This window comes from Malus sylvestris, chromosome 1 (genome assembly GCF_916048215.2).
Source record: "Malus sylvestris chromosome 1, drMalSylv7.2, whole genome shotgun sequence".
Taxonomy (NCBI): Eukaryota; Viridiplantae; Streptophyta; class Magnoliopsida; order Rosales; family Rosaceae; genus Malus; species Malus sylvestris.
In genome coordinates this window covers 19,797,554-19,809,574 of record NC_062260.1, presented here as the reverse complement: position 1 = coordinate 19,809,574, position 12,021 = coordinate 19,797,554, and the positions used below count along the sequence as shown (strand labels likewise).

At 37.1% G+C, this 12,021-nt stretch overlaps 1 protein-coding gene across 2 annotated transcripts; it reads right to left on the bottom strand.

Annotated features, from left to right (window-relative positions):
- Window positions 1-7,371: 7,371 nt before the first annotated feature.
- On the bottom strand, window positions 7,372-10,769 carry LOC126623583 (GATA transcription factor 8-like). 2 transcript variants are annotated; one of them, XM_050292515.1, is made up of 3 exons: window positions 10,745-10,769; window positions 9,167-9,426; window positions 7,372-8,623 (listed from the first exon to the last, which is right to left on the bottom strand). In XM_050292515.1, exons 2-3 carry the CDS (start codon window positions 9,404-9,406, stop codon window positions 7,808-7,810), a joined length of 1,056 nt encoding a protein of 351 aa, XP_050148472.1. In that variant the 5' UTR covers window positions 9,407-9,426; window positions 10,745-10,769; the 3' UTR covers window positions 7,372-7,807. The 2 variants fall into 2 exon arrangements, with proteins under 2 accessions (XP_050148472.1, XP_050148464.1); XM_050292507.1 differs by lacking the exon at window positions 10,745-10,769 and adding an exon at window positions 10,149-10,458.
- Window positions 10,770-12,021: the final 1,252 nt, after the last annotated feature.

Genomic DNA, 12,021 nt, shown 5'->3' with positions numbered 1-12,021 from the left:
CATTTGAAATCATATCGGAAAAATTATTGAGATTACAGAAAGATAAGAAATCTGGAGAATTACTCACGTTAGCAACATGTGTCACTCGAAATTCTATCCAAAATATTATTGAGATTATATAAAGATAAGAAATCTGGAGGCCTATTCATTTGGTGACAAGACAAGTGACACTCAAAATATGTCCGAAAACCTTATTTTAATATGGTAGTTTAATTTAATTAACCATATTAATTTAATTAAAATAATAAATTATGTTTGGCCTATGACCCTTTGGCCCCTTCGGTTCGAGATGGTATAAAATATGGCCTAATACTGTTCATTAAAATATAATTTCTTGCAAGGCTATAAGGCTAAAGGGAGCCATTTGCCCCTCCTTCGGTTGGAGATGGCCTAATAACGATACCGAAATTGTTCATAACTTGGTAAATGGTAATTACTACTTGTCCAATTCATCAGGTGTGGAGTTTTATCATAAAAAGCCTTAGTATTAGTTAGAGTGGAATAATCATATTTAAACTCTTTATTTTTCCTTGCACCCACTGATGTGGAATAACCGAATGAATCTTCACGCATGGTTATTTTTTTTTTGGGTGAACTCCTCACGCGTAGTTTAGCTTGCATAATTTCTTATGATATGAGTTAAGTTACTAAAAGAGTGTAGTAAGATATTTTTGGAGTATCAACATTGTTTACAAATTAGTTATTATTAGCGTAACAATGTAATAAATATTTTTTTAGTTTGGTTTTGCTCATGTCAATCATGAAATCATAATCGGGTCGGGTTGGGTTTGTCACTTCCACTAAGACGTGCCTTGTTAGAGCATGCTAGGTCATGGAACCTCCTTATGGTGTGTAATAATTTTAAACGATAAATGCTAATTCCTATACGTAGCATGAACCAGTCAAGTTAATAATAGTGTTATTATTCGTGAGTTATATATGTCGATGGGTTTGAGGTAGCAAATAACCAAGTTTAGGGTTTTTAAATAAGCTCTTAGCGTGGGTGAGGAGACACAATAATTGGGATTAACAATATCATTAAGGGGGCTGGAAAGCAAAGCAAAGCAAAACAAATGCAGTAAATATTGAGTCCAAATTAAGTGGCTGAGTCGTTGCAAATTTGCATGAACATCGGTGGCTTCAACTTGAACAACATTGATGGGGGCCGGTGCTGCTACACATGGCGGGCACATAGGCAGCGGCAGCTCCTACTCGCATGCCGCTCCGCTTGCCACGGCCGCTGCTTCCTCCATTTGGGAGCTTTAACTTCCAACTGGTCAACTTTTTAGCTCATCACCTCTCTCTTACTTAATTATCCACTAAGTTTTATTTGTTTAACCAATAAGACTGACAAACATCAATGCTATTGAGTCGTTGACTGTATAATTAAATGGTTTGATTCATGATCCCGAGTCTAATAACATTGTTAATTACAATGTTTTCTTCAATTAATTAATGTTATATGTGTATTCTGATGAAGCAATTGCTTTGAGAAGCAAAAGAAACCTGTCACACGTGAGCTTGGTCTCTCGATCATTTATCAAAAATGTGGATGCCGGCCATATTTTGGGGTTGAGACCTTTGAGTGAGCTTGTATATACGGTTACGATTGGATATTTGAAAAAGATTACGAAATAAGTCATACAAAATGTGTGTCAAGATTTGTATCCCTGAATCTTTAACCTATATATACATAATATGTGTGTGTATATTTGTATGTAGAAAATGGAATGACTTGGGTGATCAAAGTAGTTGGTTCATGTGCTAAAACAGCTCATATCAAATCACACATAAGTTGGAAAAAGTCTTCGATATGGTTGTTGCATGCTTATTATACTCATAAGAGACTGAGATCTACATACGTGGATCACTTCTAATCTCACATCTTTGCGAGTGTGGTAGTCCATGCAAAAATTATTTTCCAAACTCGGGATCTATGGAATAAAATTATGAGACAGTTGTTCTTGTTGTACTCATCATCTGACAAATCACGTGATGAATGTTATATGAACAAATGCCCTATTAGGTCAATTGATTAGTACTTTAGGAACAATTGCCCTGTCGCTTATGCGAGTTTTTGTTGACAAGTTGTATAATACAATACCATCAATCGCAATATGTATGGCTTGCTAATGCTTTTGCTCTCGCCTTTTATTTTTCTTTTTCATACGTATGGGAATAAAGAATATAGGTTAGTGCTCAATTTGGGCCTAATTGCACCACAGCTAGCCTACACAATCTTTTGGGCTTAGCACAGAAATTGGGTCTCGAGCCCCAAACTAACCTTTTGGACTTTGAAACATGTCCATCTTCCAATCAAAATAAAGAAAGTTTTCCACGACGGTTTATGCGTGGTTGAATATCTATTGAGAATGAATTTTATATTGACGGAAAGAGAGACCTTGTATGTGCTGATATAGAATTAAACTACTCTCTATACTGCCAATTAGTTTTATAGTGAAGCCTCAACTTTTTTCAATGTATACATTGAGCTTTGATTCTTGTAACATTGAATAAATGTGGCCAAGTATTTAATAAGAATCAAACTCATGAGGTTTCTCGATAATTAAACTCACTTTTATTGTATTCAAATTTTAAACCTATTGCACGAGTTTGATTTAAATTTTCGAAATCCCTAAACTACTCACAATCGCGTAATAATCAAAGTAGAGATTAAGGCTTTGTTTAGTTTGTTGGATGGGATTGAAATTGATAACTCTCTACTTTCAAGGTATGTTGAGGGGAGAAATGAAAAAAATTAAGTCCAATTAAGCGGCAACGGATGGATGAGTTTTCTTCATGTCTAATCCAATCTTCTCAAAAATTAAAGGATCTAAAGGGGTGAGTTTTCTTCACATCTAATCCTCTTCTATTACCGTCCATATGAAGAGAAAAAAAATCACTTTTATTTTCAATACACCTTGAAATTAGAGAGTTGTCAATTTCGATTCAATTCGACGTACCAAACTAGCCCATGTATAGTTTTGTTAATAACACATTTGGTTCGTGCAAATGAGCAACATAATCGAAGTTGAACTTTTTTTGGTCCCATTTAAAATGCATTGGGCCTAATCCTGTCCATCTCAATAGTTGCCAGTTTGGACTTTCTAAAGACTATATTTGGTTCAACTTTTGGGTCCCCATTTCCACAAAGTCAATTTTCAGGCCAACCCATATTTGCACATTAAATCCTGCCCTTAATCCAAAAATTGCAATTAGTTTAAACTAAACAACCCCACATTATTTGAGTTTTAAACCAAACTTAATAGGTTGCCCAGACTTTTCATTCTAGAAGGGAAAATAGACGTTTCACACACAAATTATTTTATTTTTTAGGGTTTTAATTAATTTTGTAATGTAATTGAAATGTCTAATTAAACCTTCCGAATGAAAGAACAAAAAAACAAAAAAAAACAATGCAATATTTTTTAGGTTTTTTTTTATTAGCACCCCACATATTGTTGAATGCACCTCACAAAAAATTCAATATTAAATTACTTATTTATTCTACTATGCAATAACAATTTCAACCTTACTAAGTTTTAAAAAAAAAAAATTCTAAATACACCCCACATCACTTTTAACGTATTATTTATCTTCTTCAATTATCAAAACCCTCCCACCTCCATTGTTGAACAATATCCTAACTAATAAAACTACAAACACATTGATTGAGAAAACCCAAACAAAATTTCTATGAATATGCCAATGCTATTGTGACTGCAAGAAATTATTTTCTCCCCAACCACACATTTTATCACATCCCGGCGTTTACTATGTTGAAAAACTTCAGAACTTATGCCTTTGAACCAGCTCTGTGAATTGCAATGCCAACAACTTGAAACTTTCGATAATTCTTTTTTATTTTTTATTTCTTTTGTTATAGAAAAGTTACATAAGATCTTGAGTTTGGATAATTCTTGAGTTTGGAAGTGACATAAGATTTGCCAATATGCACAAAGATAAAAAAAATTAAGATAAGTGTTAGTGTCCAAATCGGTTAATGATAATATGCTCTCAAGTTGGAAACGAAAAACAAGTCAATCATAGAAGTAATTAGCATGGGAACAGCAGGGTATCTAGATTCAATCCATCAAAATTAAAAATGAGTATTATAAAATTTGAAGAAATTGGGGTGTATAGAAATATAATGTGTGTTTTGAGAATGTAGGGTGTGAGGGTATTATTGAGAGGTATGTGGGGTGTATAAAGATAATTTTTAATTGAAAAAGTAAATATGGGGTGTATTAAGTATGTGAGATTTATTCAACAATTTGTGGAGTGTTAATATAATAAGCCTATTTTATTTTTTTTTATATAAAATGGGGACAAATGGTGCCGAACCAAGATTATCCACTCCTTCCGGACTTGAAGAAGGTTAGCTAGGAATTACATCTTATCTGTGGTCACAATCAAACAAATTCACAGCTCAAAATATTGAATCTATAATCTCTCAAGAAACAATGCATTTGAGATTATATAATTTCATATGATTAAGGAAGTCGAGTCAGCAACTTAATAAGAAAATGAAATTAAGAGCGGGTGAATATGGAATTGGAATGAAATGATTGATGGTAATCGTATTTATTTGGTTTATTAGGCGCATAATAAATACTATCATGGTTTGGTAATAAAAGTTGATATTATTCTTTCGTTTGGTCTGCGTTTGGTCAGATTGAGACGTGTTGCCATAGCCTTTTGACACACAACCTTACAAGAATTTCTAACCCCAAAATTAGCCAAAACCCAATCTCCGATTATGAACCATTACGGGGTGGTTCAGTGGTTGGGACGAATTTTCGGCCCATATTTTATACGGCACGTTTTGAGTTCGATTTTTGGCGTTGGTGAATCATACAATGATGGTCAAAGAGAGGCTAAGATGCTTTTATGAGTCTTCCTGACCCTCGAAATGGTGGAATGTCGTAGTCAAGCCATCATCTGTTCTCCTTTATTAATTTGTTTTTATTCAAAAAATGTCTGATTTTGGAAAAATTATGGTGGAGACTTTCCGATCATGTGACAGTTAAAATAACAAGTTCGATCTTATACTAATAAATCTCAACTATAAATTAAAACTTATAAACGCTGTTAATTTTAATTGGATATTGTCTATCACTCAACCTGTCACCTGACAGAAAAACTTCTACAAAAGTTTTTAACATTTTCTAACCCCTAAAGGCAACTTAATATGTAATTTGGGGAAAGTTGCAGTGGCAATTTTTCTATTACGTAACAATTTGAATGACAACCATCCTTCATGTACTACAAAATACTAATTATAAATGAGAAATTTATAACGCACAACAAATTTTAATTTAATATTGTAAATTTACTTTTTACATGATACGAAAGTTTCTACAAAAGCGCACGTATCATAATTATAAAAAAATCCACAACTCAAGACAAATTTTAAATGAATAACGTCCGTCACTCAAACAATTTATCACGTGATCGATATCGCTTATGGAAGTTTTTCTCGTAGTACTCATGGTGGTAATTATGCCATTTTATTTCAACCTTAGTTGGGGCAATTCAGTTCATCTTCAACCTGTTAATTTGGTACCCTAATATTCATACGAATTAATAAAGTAATGTCCTAACTTTGATTAATATTAATACTAATTACTAAAATAATGTCCTAACTTTGAATTTCAATGCCATAATCTTAATGAGTTGGTTTTGTCAGCTTGGCATGTGGAACTTTAAGTCTTTAACCATAATTGAAAGACGACTTTCAAACCTCTTGTATAAAATGACTTTAATCCATTGGTTTACTGCTGCAACCTAGATTTATATATACATATAAAAATATATATACGGGATAGATCCGTGACATCATTTTTTTACACAACTTCTTATACACGTTTTGGTGGGGCCCACTCTGTAATGTATTTAATGATCCGAACTATCTATTTTTAAAACATCATTCATAGATCATCCTTGCAAATTAGACAAATCCAAAACCATGAAAACATTCATTTGTAGTGAAAAAAATAGACAAATATGGTTCTACAAAGAAACACTAAACCCTTAATCCAACGATTATATGGTGATAAACGGTTCGAATCGTTGAAATACATTATGAAGTGAGCCCCACAATAATATGTGTCAAAAGTTGAAATACAACGAATTTTTATATACATATAATCCCTTAGTGTTTTGATCATGAGGGGTTAATTAACTTTAAAGCAAGGTTGTTGCAGAGGGACCAATATTAATTAATTAGCACATTCTTGGCATCACTTAGGTAAATTGGCAAAACATGAACCTTAAAAAAACATAGCTAAGTATTAAGGAAAAACATTACGCAAGTGCCCAAGTGAGAAAATCAGAATCAAATCCACCAAATAAATAAAAATATACATGGATTGTAAATCTCCCAACCTCCTAACTAAAACCCTAAAACAAACAAGACCAAGAATTTAAAATTAGTCCCAATTTGAAAAAATCCCAAAAGAAAAATTAGGGTTTTAGTGGGAAAGACTCTCCAAAAATTTGAAGACTTTGCAGCTGATAAATATGCTATTTTTGTGGTTGATTGGTTTGAAAGATGGATGAAATAATGTGTAGCAACTTTAGCACGTTCATCTTGGACCACTTTGTAACACTCACTTCATGAGCATGACATTTCAAAACAAGTGGAAGTAATGGGGAGGTTGGCAACTCTCAACTGGTAGAAAATTATGTGATAGGGGGTTTATTGCATTGTAGGTAGAATTCCATTATACCAACTAGAGTTTTGGAAGTCTTGTTTATGCGGAATAATTTGTCTAAAATGGAATGTATACCCTCTTTTTTTGTCGCACTTGTGGAGAGTGACGCAGATAATAGCGTTTGCACCCTGTAGTAGGTGAGATTTTCGTTCTTGGGTCGGAATTTAAGGATGTATACAGCCTCTCGTGTGACAACTTATATAATATAACACGTGAGGAGAGCAATAGAGGAGAGACAAATAGAAGGGATACACCCGCTGGTGAGTTTTCTCTCGTATTTGCGTCATTGCGTCGGTATCAAAGAGAGCCATGTGCTTTTCTCTTATACTTTTTGAAAAAGGTAGGAAGTCTAGTAGATAGGTGCAGATTATGGCACAAATTGTTCGAATCAATTGTTGATGAATGATGATTGAGGACCATCTTGCAAGCTTCAATTGTGGAAGCAACAGAAAATGATTACTCAAATGTGCCAAAAATATGGATTGAAACAACAACAGCAACAACCAATTCCCATCATTGATAATTAAGCCTTCCTTCTTTTTCAAGCCAAACCTTGTGGCAAAGTTTGAGTGCTTCAACCGGAAGGGAAGAATATTAGGTACGCCCGAAGGCCGAAGAACCGAAAACAAGAGCAAAAGAAACCGATACGAAGCAATACAAATCTCAAATTCCAGTACCCGTTTCAGAATTTTGTCTACTACAAATGAACTGCAAAAAGAATTCCATTGCAAGGAAGAAAAACGCGAAAAAAACGAATGCAAAAGGAGACAACACAGACTCTAAAAACCTTAAGGACCTACTAGCCATCATCATTGTCACTAACATCTAAGAGTCTACCATTAAACTTGCATCTCTCTAACCCTTCATCCTTCTTTTTTTTCCAGGTCTCTCCTTCTACTTAGCTAAATATATGGTCATCTATATTGGCTCCTTACCCCCCATTTTGCATCCCTGTACAAAAAACCAATGAACAAAGAAATGAAATGACGCTACGGCAAATAACATAAACTGATGACAGAGAGAACGAAAAGCTGTGGACTGTGGAGTGTTCCGACCAGGGAACGTTGTACTCTACTGCATCCTCCTCCCCCTCACATGTAATCCAGCGAAATGCTGTGGTTAGTATTGGGGATGAGCTCTGGAGTTTCGGTCATTGCTGTTGTGGTCTCTCCAAAGGGAACCACTTCGCCGCCTTTGTTTCTCATCTCGATAACCTTCTTGTGGGAATTGGAGTGCAAGGCCGGAACAAAGGTGGGACTGGCAGCGGGCCGGTACTCAGGGAAGAGACGGCCTGATTTGTAGCGGACGCCACAGGCATTGCATAGGGTTTTCGGCCCCATTGGGCCTGCCCTCCACTGGGGTGTCTTGGTGATCTCACAATGCAAGCATTTCCTCACTGCTCCCTGAGTAGTGCCGGAACTTTGATTTCCCTCCGCGGGAGCCTGGGGAAGCGTCAACTTGATCTTCTTTTTCTTCTTCTGCTCCCCGGAAGCTTGCTTTGGTATCTTGATCGCAGGACGGGACTCTGCGAAGTTCTCAGAATCCGAATGGACCTTCGGAGGGAGCAACGGCTGATGCTGAAGGGCCTCTGCCTCGGTAACAGAGGAAGCAGGGGAAATGAGTTGAATTGCGGAACGAGGGTTGAATGTGGCGGGGCGGGGGCGCTTGCTGCGAGCGCGTCCGCGCTTGCCAGGGACCACCGCGCCAGGGCTTTGCGGCACATTCTTCTCGACGGAGCAAGAGCTGCTGCTGTCGAGGACGGAAATCGGGCTGGAGGTCTGGAACTGCTGGTGGGACGGTTCCCTGTTGATGAAGGAGATGTCCGGTTTGTTGATTGTGAGGCTTCCTCCAGAGAAGGAATCCTCACAGAAGTTTGACAGCCATTCCAATTGAACAATGTCTTCAATCTGTCAAACAAATACACAAACAAAATTAAAGCTTCTAAATTTTAATTAATTCAAATAATTTTGATCAACAAAAATCCAACAGAAATTGTGCTTTTTGACAATCGGAGGTACTCATCACATCACATGTCCCATATTTCACCATGCAATCACAAGTTATTTTTACTGTTCATAAACCCTCCACCGACATACGAAACGGTGTAGTTTAGGTGGTTAATTGACCGAAATACCCTCGTACCGGAGGGAACACAATTTTATCTTCTAAGAATACCCACCACATGATCGGCACATGCGGCAACCCAGAGGGCCATGCCCACCTTTACGGCTGGACTTGCCAGCCTGGCACGTCAACTTCTAATTTTACTCCATTAAATAATAATAAAAAATCACGATTTTTTGTTTTTTGAAAAAATAAAACCTGTCCTAATTTCAACGTATGACGTCACCCTCACATTCAATTCACAGAAATCCCGTGAAACCGACACTGATAGATGCCACGCAAGCAACGAGAGAGAAAACGGGGAGAAGAGGGAGAGTGTGACTCACCGGAACGTCGAGCTCGGCGGAGAGGTCGGAGGCGGAGTTGCAGGAGAAGACGGCGTCGTTGGGAGGCTGGAGCGAGCCGGAATGGCCGGGCCAGAGGGAGGAGGAGTTGAAGGCGGCGTCGCAGTTGGGGGCGGGGCCTAGGGCGGACTCGACGTCGTCGGTTGGGAAATCGAGGAGGTCGTCGATGGTGTCGAAGAGGCTCCCGCAGTCTATATCGTCGATATAGTTCGGTACGATCATTTTCTCCGTCGCAAATTGTCCTGAGGAAAACACGAAAAGCCAGAAAATATAATCAGCCACGGAATGACCTTCTGAGTTTTTTCAAATTTAAATCTTCATGGCAATGTGGCGGCGCATTTTAGCAGGGGTGCGTAATTAAACGTAAAGGTTAAAGGTTCATACGGTTCGACTTTACTTGTATTTCACACTGACGAAGAAAAAAGAGGGAGGAAAAAAAGTAAAAAAAAAATAAAAGAAAATAAAAGTAAAAGGGGCCGAAAATTAAGGTGAATTTAGAGCTTTCAGTAAAGTGCAACCAACACATGGCGTAAGGTGGCGCCAGCTGGTACCAACTCCAACTCCGAATTTTCCACCTTTTTTCTTTTCCTTTTTTGGAAAATAATAAACACGGAGAAGATAAGGAATTTTCGGTAGAAAGTTTGAGAAAAATCGGGTGGAAGAAGTTGAATTTGAAGCGAATTCTGAGAATTTCCAGGAAATTGAGAATTTAAAATTTGAAAAACCAGTTCACGTTTTTGAGCTTCCAAATGCGTTGAATTTCTGAAGCGAATGCGAACGAAAACGAACGAAATTCAAAGTTTTCGAACTGAAATTCAGTAAAAGGAGGAGAAATACGTAAGAACTGGAGGGAATTGTGCGTTTTCCCTCGTTTTCCGAGCAACCAAACAGAAAACAGCCATTGCCGACGGTTCAGAAACTGGAGAGAAATTTACACAGAGAGTGGAGAAATGCAGAGCCAAACCTGTGAACTTGTTTTGGTTTCGAACTCTAACTTCACTCTCCCGCCTAAACAAACCCGTAAGAAGACGAAGAAGAAGAAAGAATCCCCAAAATTTGCAGAGCCACAAAAACCTCCTACTGCTTCTGCTGGTGCTACTAAAACTACCAAAACCCTATTCCTTCTCAGTTATAAGGAGGAGTGAGATATAGAGGGGAGAGAGAGAGAGAGAGAGAGAGAGAGAGAGAGAGAGAGAGGGAGGAGGAGAGAGAAAGAGAGAGGGAATTTAAGAGAGAGAGAGAGGGGAATGGGGAAGGCTAAAAAGGAAGGAGGAGGAAGAGAGTGAAGCTGTGGGTAATACGGTAGGTGAGCTTCCTCCTTCATTGCTAGCTGTCTCCTGCTATCGTCACCTTCAAGCCACACCCTTTCCCTCCCCCCACGGGTCCCACGCACCCCACCGCTCTCTCCCCCTCACACCTTTTCTTTTTTCTGTGAATTTATTTAAATTTCGACACGGATTTTCACCGCGAAAATAAAAATTAAACAGAGAAAAATAATAATTGAAAAAAATAAAATGGAGGTGGGGTTTTGGGTTTTAGGTTTTGTGTGTATCCGCTTACTTTTTCGCTTTGAGTTTTCTATCTCTGAACTTCTGCTTTTCTTCTTCCTCCTTCCGTGCTTTGCGTGTGAAGAGATTGAGACAAGAGATTACTTATAGAAGCCTCCTCTCAGCTTTAACCGCCGTTCTTTCTAACTTTCTCCCTCCCTCTCTTTTACCTCTTGCTTTTCATCTTTTTCGGGTTACTTCAGAATGTCACAGTAGCGTTATTTCAAACTAAAACTTATATTTATATAATAAATTTAAATAAATACATGGAAATTTTTAATTGGATAAGATTGTGTCACAGTGACGTAATTTTATGCTAATAACAGTTAATTATGTCATTCTTTTGTATATGTGGCGATATTTAATTGGTTTAAAATGTTATCATTGATTACGCGTGGTAAAATTTCTTTGGCCCTAAGTTTTCTATCAACCTAGGGCTCCGTTGTTCTTTTCTTACAAGGCGTTTTAGCGCATCACACCGTTTTATTTACTCTTCGTTACGCGGTTACGTTGCCAAAATTACTACCCGCTCAACGTGGAAACGTAATTAAATTTTTAAACGCGTAGGGCATTTTTGGCATTACAAGATTTCTTTATTTTCTTTTTCTGTTTCCTGTTTTTCGTTTTTTTTCAATGCCATAAATGGTTTGTTATTATCTGTTGTTTTTTCTGGATTTACCTTCTATGTTTTTGCCTAGGTCAAATTGCCATTAGGTCAAGTTTGGTAAATTAATCAAATTGGTTCATTCGTTCCACTGGTCTATTAACACAATTAAGAGGATATGATTTGGTTTTCACTATTTGTTAGGTTTATAATTACATACGTCTTGATTTAGTAATAGGTTGCAAAACGGATATGCACTCAAAGATATAGTGACAATATCAGTGAAATTAGGTGTAATTAGGGATTCGTGAGTTTATAAAAGCATGTTAGATGGTTTACAAAGTAAAAAGATTATTACATATCTCGTCGCAGCGCAAGTGACACACATGTATAACACATGGTAACTTAATTTAGAGACTGAATACGAGCAAACAAATTAAGAGAACTACAATTCGTAAAGTTTATACTTGAAACCTAATGAAAACTGAATGCCACTTAAATAAATAAATGTGGGTCAATCGAACCTTGAGTGGAGATTAATCCCTCCCTCCGGGTATGGGGACACTTCGTGGCATTTACCAAAAAAATAAATAAACAAAAATGAAAAAGGATCCTCGCCAAATCCTTTTCCTAGGGATTTCGCAATTGTGTCCATTTATTGTACATCATGCGGTCATAAATCATTT

Bases quoted from the DNA above. Each gene is read 5' to 3' on its own strand.
- LOC126623583 (XM_050292515.1), bottom strand. From the start codon at position 9,406: ATGATCGTACCGAACTATATCGACGATATAGACTGCGGGAGCCTCTTC. The intron at 8,624-9,166 runs GTGAGTCACACT...TTTGTTTGACAG, and splicing joins CCGCCGAGCTCGACGTTCCG to ATTGAAGACATTGTTCAATT.